The 17,434-nt window shown below is 41.5% G+C and overlaps 1 protein-coding gene across 1 annotated transcript; it reads left to right on the top strand.

Moving 5' to 3' along the window:
• The first annotated feature begins 1,098 nt into the window (after positions 1-1,098).
• On the top strand, positions 1,099-11,001 carry LOC110989780 (uncharacterized). Its single transcript, XM_087131183.1, has 4 exons — positions 1,099-1,311; positions 5,362-5,474; positions 7,075-7,377; positions 8,111-11,001. Exons 1-4 carry the CDS (start codon positions 1,266-1,268, stop codon positions 8,360-8,362), a joined length of 714 nt encoding a protein of 237 aa, XP_086987309.1. The 5' UTR covers positions 1,099-1,265; the 3' UTR covers positions 8,363-11,001.
• Positions 11,002-17,434: the final 6,433 nt, after the last annotated feature.

The following is a 17,434-nucleotide window of genomic DNA, read 5'->3' as shown; positions in this document are numbered from 1 at the left end:
GCTGAGGGCTTAATGCGCTTGCAAATATTTTGTTGGGGGGTATTATTTGATTGTTGTTTATTCTTTTGTAGGCATTTGTGATTAGCAATGCGGGTAGACTGGTAGACTAATAGACTATGTAACACTACAGTGAGGCTTGTTGATCAGTTCCACCATAGCACAGACATGACAAAGTGTCGTCCGGCCTACTCGTCTATCACTACAGTATTATGTTTATGGAACTCTATCTGTTAAGGGTTTATCGTAAAACCCCTTGCTTTCTCTTCATCGAACGTGGGCAAGTAAGGAACATTTGGCTCACCTGAGATAAAGTGTGCCGAACACGCCCGTGAAAACTTGGAGGGCGGCCATCCGTGTCGCTTGATGCTGCTCAACCATTTTGATCTTCTTCTTGCCGTCAATGTTTCGACTTCTCGGCCCCTAGATTTTACCACGACCGGAATGCAGTGGAACGACAGACCCTCTCGTCTACGGTCGGAACAGCCAACCACACAGCAACAGTATACCATACTGCAGTAACAGTAGTTACGGAGAATGACGATGAACAACAAAAATTAATAGGCCTAAGCCAACAAAGAAAAGGCGTTAAAATAGTGTCTCACGAAATTAAATGGCCGCGCCACTCGTACCAAATTAACCGAAATAAAAATATATGTAAGTTTGCTTGACCACAGTGAGGGCGCTGTCGCCAGTAAGCACGACTTGAATATGTCATATGCATAGACCCTATTAGAAATTGATATATCAATATTAATAAAAAGATATCTGTATTTTGCGATTAAATGTCAATTTCGCACGCCATTTGGAAGTGTTTGTAGGCCTACAAACGAGAAACGATAGACGCTGGTGTGTTTTTGACTTGTTCAAGTCCTAACACCGCTTTTTTTTATCAGCAATGCATATTTGGAGTTTACTTAAGTACTGACTGACAAATGTTTCAGAACAATAACCCAAAACAGGTACTTAATTCCTTTATTTTCGTTTTAAAATTTGGGGAGAAAAAATCTGAGGCACACGTCCCAGCGCAAAGAAGGCTCCATATATTCGATTTTGAAGGATCTGACATTATCCAGATCTGACAATTCAGTCCCCCACCCTGGCTAGCAGTGGTATCGTCCTTTGTGAAACTCAAGCACGTGACCACAAATAAAAAACTGCAAACAAGCTGCATTCCATAATTTCACGCCCTTTTTGATCTCTGTGTTCAAGCGATATTTCCTCATCAAAGCATTTCTGGTGGAATAAGAACACTGCTGCCATACACGATGCAGACGACTGTGTGTTATCTGTTTGTCATCTGTGCCGCCTTTGGTAAGACAACATCTTTAAACATACCAGGGACAAACGTTATTTTTTGTATTATATTAGAAGCAACAAGATTTAGGTTTGAAGATTTAGGTCGATTACTGGCATGGGTGTGCAGGGCAAAAGGAATTCATCAGACAGCTGTGTTGATAAAGAAATAAATCAAAACAAGTTCCTGCTTTTCGAGCCAGTTGGGGAGAGCTTCAGATAATATGGCAATCTGAGAGATGCGGAGCGAAAAAAATAACCCATTAGCGTGAAAATGTCAATGCTAAACCCACCCTGACGAATCACACGTTGGCAGTCCAGAAGCACAGTGCTTGGTGGGAATGGTGTGGCTGTGGTGATATATGTATGAATCAGTAGACACTAATCTCGCTGTTTCATGTGTACAGAATACAAACACCTTTTTACCTTAACAAAACGGACTTTTCGGTCCATCTTTCAGCCGTGTACAGATTCAACCTCTCTCCCCCCAGAAACTAAGATTGTTTATTGGGTTTTCGTACAAAGTGTCTAAATTGACTCATTGTAAATGTTATTAAAAAATTAATGTCCCGCAGGCTTAGCATGAAAAAAAAAATCATTTCAGCGGTATCAAAAAGGGGCGCTTTATCGGTACCTGGTAGACTGCCGGACAAAGAGGTTCCCGATACAAAGCTAACAATGCAAACGCCACCCTCATTGCTAAAGAGATGATTTAACAGCTTATTTGTCTTGCCATCTTATGGTCACGTGGGTATTTAGCCAGGCTCTGTGTGCTGTTGGGAAAAGTAGAATTTACATCCCGTCAGTGTTCAGCTTTACATATTAGGCTAGAATGACGACACAGTAAGGCAACATTGCCACACAAGCTCTTTCCCCTGGTTCATTTTACATGACAATTGCATTTACTTAACGAACGTTTTCGAGACGAGTGAATTCGGCTTAAACTTTGATTTCGCTGGTTCCAGCCATTTGGAAGCAGTGTTCGAAACTACATGCTCAAGCCATGAACCAGCGAAACCCAAATCTCTGCCGAATCCACTCGTTTCGGAAACGCTCTATGTCGGATATGATGTGAGCCACCACATCAGCCGTACACAATGCAGGGAGTGGGGATGGTGAAGGCACATTAACCTACAGGAATACAAAGAGGCAAAGGCGAACCACGGCCTTGTGTGTTCCTGTATTTTTAATGAACCTGGATGCAAGTGTCATGGTTCTCCTAAACGATAGTAGCAATGGAATTTAAAAAAAATAAAATCCACACAAAATTGCACATTTTGTACACAGTCATTTTCAGTGTTTGTTTCACTTGTGTAGAGGGTGTTCTGCTACCTTTTGGTTCTTATGCTGATGAGCAATTTCATTTTTCATGAACAAACTTGTTATGTCACGCTCAAAAGAAAACCAATTGGCTTGTGCATAAAACTTGTGTAAGCCTATTCTTAAAAAAATTGCTAAGCAACATTTTCTCTTTTTATGATTCATTGCTAATGTACACAGCATAAGCAAACAAGGAAGCAACCGTTTCTCAGATTTTCTCAAAATTTCAACGGATAAACGTAGTCATGCACTAAATCACACCTTCCCTAGACGACATTATAGCAACAGTGCCCTCAGTTGTTAAAAAAAGCATGGATCATTACATAAGTCTAAAAACTTCACTCTCCAATGCATGTAGTCTTATGGGAATGTCAACAGTTTCATACATTAAGCAGACTACAAATTTGTAAGAAAGATATGACCAACAAAAACTCATAGCAGCTGTACTTTAAAATGTAGAGGCAAGTGCCTGCATGACCATGGAGGAAGGAACCTCTGTAAAACTTGCGTGGCTACCAAAAATACGCGAATAGTTACATGAAATAAACATTAAGTCTGTAATTACCTCAGGAAATAATGGAGATGCATCACTCATGAGTACGGGAAGAAAGGCAAGCGTTATTGACTAGCTTGGACTCTGTTGTAGCGTGTACTGACGGGATCATTGCAGGGAACACTGCGTTCCTAAATTATGTTAACAAGTTCATACGGAAGACCTGCTTCCATGAAATGAGGAATGTGTATAATATCAAACCAGAATTCTTTCTCCTTTCAGGGTCGGAGGAACTTTGAATTCGAGTAAACAATTGTTCCTTCCCTTGTGTACACGTAACAGAGAACTACACATAAAAAGTGTCTAAATTCATTTATATTTATTTATTAACTAACTGCGCATTTAGCGCCAATTATAGGATGAAGTGATAATTAAGGCAAGGAAGAAAAGTTCACTTTTCGAGGTGAGAAGAAAAACCCTGGATAAACATTCCAGGAAAACTCCACAGAATCAGGCAGCGACTGGTAAACCCAACCCACATGCTGACCTAGTTGGGATTCGAATTCTGGCTGGCAGACTCTAAAGACACCGTATGTGTGTTCAAGAGGTCGTCACGAACAAACTGCGAGTAAAAGAACTGGGACGGGTGGTGATTAATTAATTAAGGAGGAGTAGTAGTAAATAGGAGTAAATAGAATCAAGAAAGCCATACAAATGGACTCTCGGGGAATGGTAGTTGTCCGAAATCACCGCGCAGACATAAAAGTAACCACAAATTCTTGGAAACTCAGGCTGATCTGGGAATAAACAAAAGGAGAAAGGTGCCTTCAGGATTTAGACCGGCTATGTTTTACATTTGTGAAATAAATATACGTTGTGGAAAAGACGTTTTAACACGAGATTTTCTTGATAACCCATAATGGGGTCAGCTACGTCATGTCTAAAATCCACCAGACGTGTTTGGTCCCCTCGACAGTAAAGAAAGGAAATGGAGGTGTCGATAGGTATCTCCAAATACCAGATATTTGTACTGGATATGTTTTTTTCACAGAAACTTTGCATGTCGTGTAAACCCTAGCCCATGTCATTTTACATGAGTGAAGTAATATTGAGAATGAAAAGCAAGTTCTATTGCGGCCTCAAACTTCGAATCGAAAGTGACACAGGTGCTGTTTCAAGGCCTTTCGGAATACAGCATAAAGGTCGCCTGGCAGATTAGGATATGAATTGTGACACACAGTGCTTTCGCGGTCCCCATGTTCATGAGTCTGAAGCTTGGCGCCAATAGTATAGGGCTGTGAAAGGGAAGTACAAGGCCGATTGTTGAAGGTGAATACACCATGATGAATGATGGAACGCTTGTATGACAAATTGACAATGTCTGATATATTTTACGGTGCATTCCATTAAAGTCCTGAAATGAGTTTAACGTGATCAAATCTCGAAATTATCATTGAACTTGGCCTTGTTTTGCTGTTGGGATCTCTTTTCCCCAAATCAGTTTTGCATTCCCAATGCCACACTTTTTACAAACCCATTTTGATTTGCAATAGGTATGTGTGGTTTGTTTCCTGGGAGAGGACAAAGCACTTTTCACTTTCCGCGGGTGGCGGTCTTTCGGGGGGGGGGCACTCACGGGTAAGGAACTTACGAACCATTAGGGCGCCCTTATTAAATTCTATGGTTCTCATTTCTTTTACCACTTGAGATAAGGTCGGTTGGTCGAAAAAAAATCCTTAAAAAAATGTCCAAGATGCTGGTGTAGCGCTATGCACGGACATCAGTGGGCCACAGAAAGGTGCGGTATACCGAATGTTTACGCGAACGCCGACCGCGCTGTTGGTCGTTTGCGAAATCGTAAGTTTTCAGGGCTTTTGTTTTCAAAGGTCGTGCTGGCAAATTTTTTTCCCTTCAGTTTTTTTTGAGTTTAGGTCTTTTTAGCATGGTCGGTGGGAAAAAAAGTGTTTTTTTTCCGAGATAGGGAGCCCAAAATAGGGTCGGTCGGAAATGAGAACCATAGAATATAAAAAGGGTGCCCTTATCATTGAAAGTGGTTTAAATTCAAGTAGTTTTTTAGCAAATTGGCTTAATTCATCCTCTTTTCATTTCTTCCGTGTTAGATTTTTCCCCGTTTAGGGAGAAAGCGCTGCCTTGCCTTCCATGCATACCCCCTTGAGCTACGCCCATGATTAATGTAGCAGGGCCAGTGAACACAGGATGCACGTTGGTTGTAAATTCATGTCTTATTCGTGCAGGGTGGTGTGCGGCTCTAGACTGCTATTCTTGCTTATTGGCATCCGGGTGTGGAGACCCGTTTGACCCAGCCAGCGCCACAACCAAGACATGTTCTAATGGGAGTGTCTGCTCGGTAAGTTGTCAGACTGTGTGTGATCAGTTTGTGCCGGAAGGTGGGTGGATGGGGATTTGCGGGGGGTATGACTTGCCCTGCCATGAAAATTTGAAAAGCGGCGGGGGCGATGTTTATGATACAGATGTACGTCTGTAACATGTATTCCATTCATGCAGAATCTTACATCAAAACGGCATATTGGTGACTTTTTATTGTTTTCCCTTTTGGGGGATATTGAATACAATTTAGTCACAATCCCCTTTCATTTTTTGCTCACCTCAAAAACTGGGTGATGAATCAATAGCCCATTCCCTCAGAATGTGTGGGTGGGATATACCCCACACCCCACGCGATTTACACCTATGGTGAGAATTAGTTAGCTGCAGCTAGAATTCAAGCACAAGATTATAATGGTAACGGCTGCAGCTAGTTCCCACAGATTTGTGTGTCATTCCAAGCCGCGGCAAAAGGATTCAGGTACAGCTAAATACTGACACCGAATTTCTAAATCCTTCCTCCCCAGTAGGCCTGCCTTTGTGCCCTTTTTAAGCTAATGTTTTCAAGTTATGCCAGCACGACTCTTCACATTAGCAAGTGAGATCCTAGACAGAAAACCTAAATGATATGTCAAGTTTAGCACATGTGCGTGCTTTCCTGTTCTTTTGTCATTCGCTTCTTTGTAAAAACAAGTAAACGAGAAACCTTTCTGAGAAATGCAGCCGGTGGAGATATTAAAAGTTGCACAGTTTCAAGAGCAGACCTCCATATTTCACAGTGTCTTTCCAGAAAGACATGGTACATGTCCAGGACAGAAAAATATGCTTCTCTTGTAGTCGATATTGAAGATGGAGTGTATGATTGTGAACTTTTCTGTTTTGAAGTGGGATCTCGTGGGTGAATAACTAAACAGAATAGAAATAGTGTTGGTGCTCTTTTTAAGACTTGCCTAAAATTGCCTTTCATCGTGTAAACGTTTTGTTTACAACACTTTAGTGCGTGTATGATGACCTTTTTTTTCTTCAGTAAATTACGGTCATCATCATGCTTTTGATATTGAAATTTTCATTGTTAAAATCCAATTTTAATGCCATGTTTAACTTCATAAATAAATACTTTATTGTACAGACGTACTTGTTTAAATTGTTCTAATTTTTTGGTTTGTCTTGTTCGTAATTGTCTGAACCTGATGACTTGCATTATTGGCCTTGTAATGTTCTGCTCATACAGACAATATCCTAGGCTTAAGTGTAATTTCAATCTTAATAACGCTTGATTTGATCTGAGAAAAATGTGCTTTTAATCTTTTAAGCCTACTGAATTACTATTTGATTTCACATTCAGTTAACTGTCACAGCAGAGATCAAGATTGAACGAGGGAGTAAGCAGGTTCATTGAGTGAAATGATACGATTATCCGTGTTTCTCATAATAAATGTTAATTTGATTTTGAATCGAACTCGAAATTCGTAAATGAAAGCAATACCTACGAAAAAGGCAGCACAAAGGACAGCCCCCAAGAGGAAGACACACAAGTACCTACTGCTCAACCATTTCAACTAGATAAAGAACATGTTATCCTTATTTCTAATGTTATCCTCAATTACAAAAATCTTCTGCAGGCCCAAAGTATACGTTCTGGCGGGAACAACCTGTACAGCCGCGATTGCGTGGAAGCCGATAGTTGTTCGCCAGGTTGCCTAACTACTGCTGAAGGCATGATATGCAGTTACTGCTGTGACGATGAGGACCTTTGCAACCGCAAAGCCATCGCAGACGAAATTGCCAGCATCCTCCACTGCTATTTTTGTGCATACAGTTCGGACCCCTCATCTGCGAACGTAAGCTCTCCAGGGTGCAACGATCCTTTCGACCCGACTGATACCAGGGTGCTTCAGCTGCCTTGCCCTGACGGAAAGTGCGGGGTGAGTGAAGAAAATCCTAAATCTGCTTTTAAATTCGTTGATACTAATCATGAAATAGAGATAACTCTAAAGTTTGTCCTCTATTTTGAAGAGGTTCACACGCTCTGTATATTATGCAGTTTATAATCTAACCCTTGACATCCACAGTTTTGTAAACATGAATTTTGTTTTTTTTAATTTTTCGGATCCTCAGCGGATAGCTTTGGTGAACAATGAACAATTCTTGATATTCCCCATGCTATTTTGTAATCAACTAAAAGTCTGTTGCTTACTTTTCCATCCTGAATATTCGAATTAATACAAGCATATGCTGACATCCAGCGAGCCCGTTTTTGTGAAGAAACTTTGTTCATAATTAAAATCTCAGAGAAGTACTATAATAACAGAATTCAAGCTGGAAACTCACTCAGTATAAGGTGGGGATGCATATCAGGCTGGTTCTGTTTTTCGTATTTTGCTGCTGATTGGGAAATAGGGTAAATCTAAACAAAACAAGCCGGTCCTCTGCAAGCGCAGGAAAGACATTCCTTCCATTACTAGTGGGTATTGAGGAATCATTTGTTTTCCCCATATTCCGTTCGACATTACTGTCAAGCATTTAGTTTCTGCTGTTGGTGATGAGCCTTGATACATTTTTATTCCACTCTATTGGGCCGAGAACCGTTAACAGTTTTCCTTCCAATGGTGGAAAGGTTTATGCGATGAAACGCATTGTTTTTTTCTTTTCTGGAAGGTTATAAACACCACATTTGGTGGACACACTGCCATAAACAGGCTCTGCTTCCCCAACGCCCAGGGGGGATGCACCCCCGGCTGTGACGACGCCTCTATCAACTGCAACACCTGCTGCTCTACCAACCTGTGTAACGGAGGGAGCGAGGGTGGCGTGGCGACCACACCTAGTGCAGCGCCGTCTCTGGAGCACTTCTCCCTCTTGCGTATAGTGCTGATCGGGGCTGGTCTGTGCATGGTTGTCCTGCTTTAGATATGACCTGTGGCACATTTTTACGACCGGTGTATGCAAAGGCGTTTATCTACACAGAATACCTTTAATAAAGGACTTAGTGTACCGGTACAGGAAACCTATTCAAGGCGACATACTTTAAAGCTCTGTAGAAAAGGTTGAAGCTTTTAGGACTCATGGAGCTCACATACACAGAATAATGGCTTATTCATCTCTCATTATAAATTGCTACAATGCTTCGCTTTGCCTTTAGTTTACATTTCGGTGGTATTTAATGACCAGCAATGAAGTTTGGACACCTTTAGAACCGAGACAACTTCTAACAGTTGCTGTGATTATCGAAGCTGATATATATTCTACGTCAAAGAATTTTGGCTTTATGTTAGAGTAGCTATTTTAGAAGCAAAAATCTTTGTAATAATCCGGATAGAAGTCATCGTGGAACATGAAATTAAGTGGAATCCACAGATTACAAGCTTTTAAAACAATTATTACTTTATTAAGTTTTCGTTTTGTATTGCTACAATGCTTTTGTCTCTTCTTGACATTGTGAATAATTGACAAGGGTCATTCATTTAATGACCAGCGACGAAGTTAGGACACTTGGAAACCAAGGAAACTTCCATTGCTGTGATTACTTTAGTTTAGGTGAAACATATTTACCCTAATAGAATTTTGGCTTTATTTATAGATTTCAGGAGCACAGGATCTCGTAACAATCAGGATGGAATGTATCGTGAAACTTGAGAATTAAATTAAGTGGAACACATAGGAAGAATTATTACAACTGAGCCATGCAGCCACCAAGACTTCTAAAGACGCAGGAAACCATTGCAAGGGCGAATCCATTTTTTCGGGGGGGGGGGAATTGCTAGGTTACTGGTTAGATCTGACTTGCACATAAAATATTCTTAAATGAAGAGAATCTTAAACAGATTATTCTTATCACTCAGAAATTCTTCTAGACGCTCATTCAATAACGTATCGGCTATTGATTCATTATGCGCGGGTTACTACATTTAAATGTGATCAGCGCCAATGTGGTAATGCTGGATTGTTCTGTGACAGGAGCAAATGTTATTTAACCAGTGAACAAAATGACTAATCTCGTTTAATTAAAGTGGCATATGTGAAGCCTCTTCATTCTAATGCTAGTTGAAAGGTTACCCCTTAAGTAATTCTTAGATCCATTCTCATGTTACCTTTTGTTTCTTACGGTAAACCTAATATTTTGTAGTACGTGGGCTTTTTCTTTAGTGATTCGTTTTTACAATGAAACCGAAATTGATTTGAATTGCTCAAAAGCATCTCATAATCCGTATGAACAATTCTTAGTTAAACAGCAAAATAGCAACAGTCTTTGCATAGCAAAATTACCCAGTTAACACGTACTGTATTTGGGGAAACTACAAAAGTATTTCTTTTTATATAATGCATTTTATTGAAGCAATGTTCCCAGGAAGGAATATATTAATACACACGCCATATAGTATACGTTACACATGACGTGTCACGTCGACGCGTTCCTGCAACATCCCCACCTTTCACCCACAATGCACCGCGGTAAACACTGCATTACGTCATTATGTTGTAAGTCTATAGTTGGGACAGATTCAAATGCAATGCACCTGTTGCGCTGTTTCGAACATTAATACTCAAATTAACGTAAAGCACAGATGGTATGGAAACCTGGTGGATTAACAAAGGGAGGGGGGTACAGTCGCCCACTTCAAGCTGTCATGCCTGTGATTCCATTCATTGATCCGGTTTTCGGGTCGACCCTTATGTTAACTGTGGTAAATTGCTTGATTTCTGAAATTTGCATTTTGATCGTGGATAGACTGCGACAGCATGACAACTCGCACAGTACTACGTCGAACCGCAACACGCTGCACCAGAACTGTCATACACATTGAATCAGCAAACTGCCATTCATAGAGGTTTATATTCGTTTAGTGGTCCGTGCCTGTCGGGTAGGAAGACCGGTCTTCCGACTTGATTTGCTAACTGTTATATGAAATGGGGGTGAGAACCAGACGAGTGAAACGTAGATTTATTCTATAGAATGAATAATGCAATCCACGTGATCAACAATCCGACAATCAGATGACGCGGATTGTTCGGGTATTGATAAATCAGGCAATTGACGAGGAGTGCAGTTTTTTTGCCACGTCGTTAGTTAGGGATGGTGTCAAGTTCTTCTTTCCGTGTACCTCGATAGCCAGATCTGGATCAGAATACCTCAAAATCTGTCAAGCTAACAAAAAACAAAACAAACGGTAGCCTACCATCTCCCTAAAGAAATTCATTTGGGCTGAGCACTTTTGACATATTGCATTAGTCTTATTGTTGATTTTCTTCATGTTATTTAATAACATTCATTAATACTTAAGCAATTTCCCAATTGCTATTAGTCAAAACATGGAGGAGGGACCCAGAAGGCGTTACAACTCTGGCACATCGAAGTGCTCAATGATCATCGCCGCCCGGTCAGACGAACAACAGTAAACATTCAAAAATGTCTGATTACTGCCTGCAGCTTAGCCGGACAAGTGGGGCCAGTAATATCTTAGCAATATTTGTTGTGTTTTCTTTGCAATTTATTACAACTTATCGCAGTACCCAGGAAATTAAAAGAAAAATGTCTAGTAATAACATTAGATTTATTTTTGCCGTTGTGAAAATTTTTTTTACAGATTTTGATGCCCTTTTCCATTATCTGTGCATATGATCGTAATTTTAGTTTGTCACTCTAAAACATCAGTTTTCAAAGTCTTTGTACGAGTGTGGCCAAGACTGGTCAATAACACGTTAACCACCACAGGACATTTAAGTTCATGGAAAACAAAATGCGCTGTTTCATCACAAGGTCGTGAGATCTCATAAAATACTTTTTTGTGAAAATTCCGAAATAAAAAGGATTCAAATAAAACTCAAAATCTTTCAAACAACTTAATTTCCAAAAGAAGTTCAGAAGAAAGCGTTAGATAAGGGCAATAACTGCACATGAAATACTTCGGGTACACAGCCTAATTAAAGCAAATGCGCAAGCATTGAAATTGATAGATCACACGAAGCACAAACGATGGCCTGAATATTCAACTTCCATTACTGCAGTATACAACGTTTTAAGGATGCAGATTACCACGAAAAATTGATCATGATTGTTCGATGATCATGGGGTACAAAGCGGGCTAATCGTTGTGAAACAGATGGTGCGAAGCAAGCATCCGCTGCGCTCTGGCTATGGACACATTGGGCATGCCTGAAAGCGGTAATTGGCCAGATGTTATAGCCCGGGCAGTTCAATTTCGAAATCCTGTGCCCTTCCTCCATGGTCAAAACGCGTCACGTGACCGCGAAACATTTGATAATGCACGCTGCGTGAAAACACACTGGCACCTAGATACAAAACAGATTAAACCATTCCTATTGGAACTCGCCACGGGATGCACCGAATCCATATAAGGAGATTCTTATGAGCTACTTGTACAAGGAAAATACAAGAAAATGGACACGGGTGTTCAGGAAAATGAAAGTAAGATTCTTGAACAAATTCCTTACCGTTCAGTGATTTCTTTTGATTCTGACTGAATTTTGACTGAAACGGAATTTATTATTGGGAATAATTATGTGCTTGCTCAGTCTTTCCCTCGCCCCATGGCTCGCGCAATATCTGCGGATCGCGTCCTTTCTCTTGAGCTGGTCTTAGAAGGTATTCAGAAAGCCCGATGACTATTGCAATCTCTGTGGCATATTATGACTTGGTTCTAGTGCAAGTGCCGTGGGTGTCATAGTTTAATTAAAGAGAAGAGAGTTAAACCTAAGGGAAGCTGAAGGCTTACGAATGCATTTCATGCTAATTAAATTCAAATTACTTCATGCAACCGTGAAAGTTTCAAACAGAATGCAATCCAGCCATATTGAAAGGGTGTGACATGAATTACGTTTGAGCAAAAACCCAACACCCAAGTCAAGCAACCCACGCAAAAAACCAAGAGTCGTGAGAATACAAACACAACGGTTCAGGGGCAGCAGTTCTTTGAATAAACAAGATCCACACTATCCCTTACTCAACCCACATGAAAAGCTTTAAATTCTTTGCGTCAGTGAAGTTAACCAACCGTTGAGGCTGACTCACTTGTACCTTTGTCTTCACACTGCAGTACTACATGGGCATAAACACTGTCAGATGAATAACCGTCACACAAACCTACGTAGAAAATTAGAGGTCAATGATACCACAATGGTAGGATATACAAATGAATACTATTGCTCAGAATAAGGGAAAATCCTTTCACAAGACCGTGGGAACGGAACGAGAATGACTGGCTAGCTTTGAAGAGCGTTGCATGCTTGTAGTGTATTGCACGTGCGCCCAAGACAGTTGGTGTCCACGTTACTGTGGTAATACAGAAAGCAATCACACACAAAAAGTGCATGTGGAAAAAGTGGATTCATAGGGGAAAGTTAGAAAAAAGGAGATAATCTCTTCGACTTCATATCTGGGGGAACTTGTCGGAGAGTTATAACACAGCGCCCGCCGGAGCACTGTCCTCACGCTCAGCACGCTGAATCGAGATGATCGAACTCAGCTCTAGGACCTTTTCTCTTCGGATGTTAGGGGCGCCAGTGTGGACATCTTTAAGGTGCCTCTTTCTGGTGAGTTTCGTCCGCCTGTCTCAAAACGGTGTGGCACAGTCCATAACTCTAACCCGCGGGGGAAGTAATCCACCAGACGAATACTCTGAAGTATTCGCCAGCCGAGTATTGACTATTAATTGTTCCGTTTCACACCCCCGAAGCCTAAAAACGGTTAGCTGGTTAAGAGACAGTGTCCATGAGATGACAAGAAACACGGAATTGAAAACAAACGACCGTCGAGTTACAGTGGACGAGTCCTCATCTGGGAATGAGTATCGTGTGTACTCTCTACACATAGCAAATGTGACAACGGCAGATGCTGGGAAATATGCATGCGGTGTCAGGTGGGATAATCGTGCATACGTCTGGGGTTCTGTCATTGTTTCGGTGAAATATTTCCCGCTGGAGGGCCCAACATGCTCAGCGTCTGTGTCAGACACATCCCCCTTGAACCAGATGGTAAGGTGTGACTCGGAAGAGGGATATCCCAGAGTGACCATCACTTGGACTGTGGAATCATCGACCGAGGAGATAAATGCTACAGTACTCGACTATCGGGAGGAAACGGAAGATGGACGAGTAAAGAGCGAGCTTCAGCTCTCCCAGCTATCGCAACCATACCTTAATCTCGTCTGCAACGTGACTAGCCCAACGTTCCCGAGCCTAAGCAAGACCTGCAACATTAGCGTCTTTGCCCCCGCGGCTGCGACCATGAGCGACTCTACCAGTGCTTCACGCCAAATCAGAACAGAGGCGAAGGATTCTTCAGGTAATACAGCAAGACTGGTGACTGCCTTGGCTATACCTGTGCTAGTTACATGTCTTGTCTCGGTGATCTGCCTTTGTGTCATCAAACAGAAGAGGCAAGACAGAGAATTAAGGGACTGGAGGGACAGTCCTGAAAGCAATATCGCCATGGATGCAACGAAGGATGGAAGGAGCGGAAGTGTTATCGTCCCCTACTCGGTCACCACGTTGCAACTTGACGCCAGAAGAGGAATCGCGAAATCGAGTCAGCCATTCCACGAAACCACGCACCTCGGCGGGAAGAAAATGTGCAAAGCCCGGTTGGATGTCGACGGGGGGTCTGCCACTGGTACGGAAATACCGGGACAACATCCGAAATTTCCAGATGTTCCATACTACACGGTTTCTGTGGGTGACAATGACTTCCTTGACCCTACCTACCACGGAACGGTTAACGGTAGCTTCCATATGCATTATGAGCACGTTAACGTAGGCACTGCTAAAGACGTCCCTGCTATGAACGTGACGAATGACGCGCCAACTCGTGAAGCGCCTTATGAAGTGCAGGTAGAAGTTCCTGGAGGATCCGCCTTGAACCACAAGGCTAACTGTGCCGGTGGAGACCTCGAAGCGCCGTACTACACGACTGTTGCAGGAGACGACGACGAGCATCACTCTGTATGCCAAGAACCACACCAGAGTAACACTCATAATTACTACGAACATGTTATCACGGACATCGCCTCTAGCGGTGTTAGTGTTACGAACGTGGCAAGTAACGCACGAAACAATCCAACTGCAAGGACAGGACAACTCGATGCCACTGAATTTAAGCACACGAAACAGAATTGTGTGTCAAATGAAAGATCCAGCGAGGGGATGATCGATAACCCGTTTTATCAACCGTACGACGGAAAATCTCCGATGATTAAGAAAGAATCGGTTGTAGACAGTGTTGGGAAATCGGACCCTCAGTCGCCCAATAATCATGCGTACCTAGAAATATATTAATAATCTGGATAGAGCTTTTGATGTACACGTACTACATGTACAGTTTTTTTTCTCCGAAATGTATTTTAGAGCGTTTACTTCTTCATCATATATCACAGGTTTTCCTGCACATTTATTTTCGTCACTTTATAATTATCCCTGCGAAATTTTGCATACGAAATAAGGTAAAGTATTAAGCAGAGGACGTCATTTGCTCTTTCTGTAAACTACACTGTATTATTGTTTACTCAAGAACAGCAAGCTTTTATACTTTTTCGAGCGTAGCTCGGTGAATGTTTACCTCACGACATTAGCTTCGGTGAATGACAGCTGGACAAAGTTTTTCGAACTGTCAACTGGGAAATTATTAACCTTATTTGCTTATTTTGCATAAGTAACTAGGCTGTCTAAGGATAAGAAAAAGACACTAGGAAATATATACTTCAAATATTAGGTTTACTTGATTGTTTGCTTTAAATTGGTGGCTGTTTCTTGTACTTAATGATTCAGTTCATCATTTGTAGTTTTCCAAACAGCAACTGACAAAATCATTGTTGAAAATAACATTTGGTTTAAAGATGGTTAGGGGCCTGAACTCTTTTCTAACTGTTCATTTAAGGACCCCTTTTGGATATTCCCGTCAGTTCACTGTATTAAATTGGATTCCGCTGGGTGAGAACGTGCTCGACGATGGATTTTGGTGCGATTCGTAATGTACAGCATTCGCAGAAATAAAACTTCATCATTTCAGTTTCTGGCACTCCTGGTTAGATTTTTTAAGCACGTTTTTGCCTCAACGGAACAGATGACAAATGATGGGCTGTACGTTTAAAGCTACTGCCAACTTATTTGATGAAAAATTTCTGTGTCAAAAACGTTCGGCAGGATAACCAAAAGGAAAGCATTTTAAAAGTTGAACATGCGTACGCGTGCACGTCCTTTTCCGACAACGAGAATACCGATTGAGTTTTAACCCCTGAAGGGCTGAACTCACTTTTAGACAGGAAGTTTGCCATTTGTCCTGAAAAAAAAACCCAACCGTTTTATGGCATTGTGGTATCTAGTTATGCTTTCGTGGAAAAAGGTGTACACTCGAGAAATCAACACAATCAAATGTTAACACTTACTTGGTAAACCAGTGACAATAATAAAAAACACATACAGAAGGGCGACAAGTCGATGCACATGAACGTTATGAAATCGATGTCATTGTATCTCACACACATTGAGTCTAAGCAACAGCTCCCCCTCCATAGAAAGGCCAAATATTTTCACCCCTTTTGTCAGAAACCTCGGATGAAAGCACATTTTCATACATTTGGCATTTCCTTTACCAGCTATACGGAAATGTTTGACCTTGTAAAGAAGTGTACCCGCGCAGGCAGTTGCTATATGAAAGCTAGCTGGTCTAAACATAGATTATGTATCCATGCACTGGGGGATCTGTTTGTTAAGATCAGTGATCTGTTGTGTTAAATTATATGCATACGTTAGCCTTGGTTCCAAGACTTTCCTGTAGTTCATTCTGAAATTTCACCGTTAGAGGGTGATATAAGGCGGCCTAAAACTATAGTAATAATGGATTGAATTTCACATCATGTCGGTGATGACCGCTGAATTCATGCAAATGACCCCAACGTGCTTCAAGGTCACGCACGGCGCATTTCGTTACTGAAACCTCAAACTGCTCAGAGTGAAGCACTCACAAAATATTTTTGATTGGGGGAAACAGGGAAGAAATTGCCGTGTCTCGAACTGCGTGTAGTGCGCAGCACAGTCACAACGAGTGAGGTCTCCGTTCGCTTTAGCATAGCAAATTTCACCCCTCTCTCTCCCTGATTCGGAATTGTTAGCATGAATGCTCATCGCGGAGCTGAAAATGGTTAGTCGTTATAAGAAAAGACCCATCAGCGAATCTTATACTGGCACTTTAAAACCACACAAACACATAATTCTAAACGGAACATTTTCAGTGTGAGGCTCAAACGAAGCCTTTGATTGGTTTCCCAAAAGTAAGAGGAACAGCTATGAATAACATAGGCCTACAATAAGTAAACAGCCGAACAAAATGAATAAGACCCTTATTCGGAATCTGAAAAGAAACCAACATTGCGTCCTCTGTGGTATGAAAAGGCCTTTGTGTATTTCTGTTTTTATGTAAAAGTGAGTCCAAACATTTCTACTGATGAGTGTCTTTACATGCATGCCAAAAAAAAAAAATCACGCATAGGGCAGGTGAGTTTTTGTGAGGGGATCTGCCCCAGATTTGAGTAACGTGGTCCAAAATAACCAGGAGAAAAATACTTCTGAAATAGAAACAGCTGTAACACTCATCTTTCTGCCTTGGATAACAAACAACTCTTTTGCTTACAGATATGCAAATCAGCATTAGCCACAAAATACACCAATTTCATTTTCGACAGAACCTTGCGAGGTTGCACGCGCTTGTGGTCAAGATAGCCAAGCTTGATGTACGGCTATGATGTTTGGAATAAAAACGACTGTTCAGTTACGTTGCCAGCGTATGTATACGCTGTAGATAGACCCTAGGGATATTTCTGATTGATTCAACAAGTACAATACCAGGTACCTCGATTGTGTTTTTTGTCAGGCCCTTCCGGTGTTTTGTTGCCTCAAGGGGCCTTGTAAACTGTCTCTCCGACCGAGCCCACCACAGGTAGGTAGCAGGGCCTTGAATTACGCTTTGTGCTG

Source organism: Acanthaster planci, linkage group LG21, assembly GCF_054643075.1.
Source record: "Acanthaster planci isolate LZ-2023a linkage group LG21, COTS_SCS, whole genome shotgun sequence".
Lineage (NCBI taxonomy): Eukaryota > Metazoa > Echinodermata > Asteroidea > Valvatida > Acanthasteridae > Acanthaster > Acanthaster planci.
This window is presented reverse-complemented; position numbering and strand designations above follow the sequence as displayed.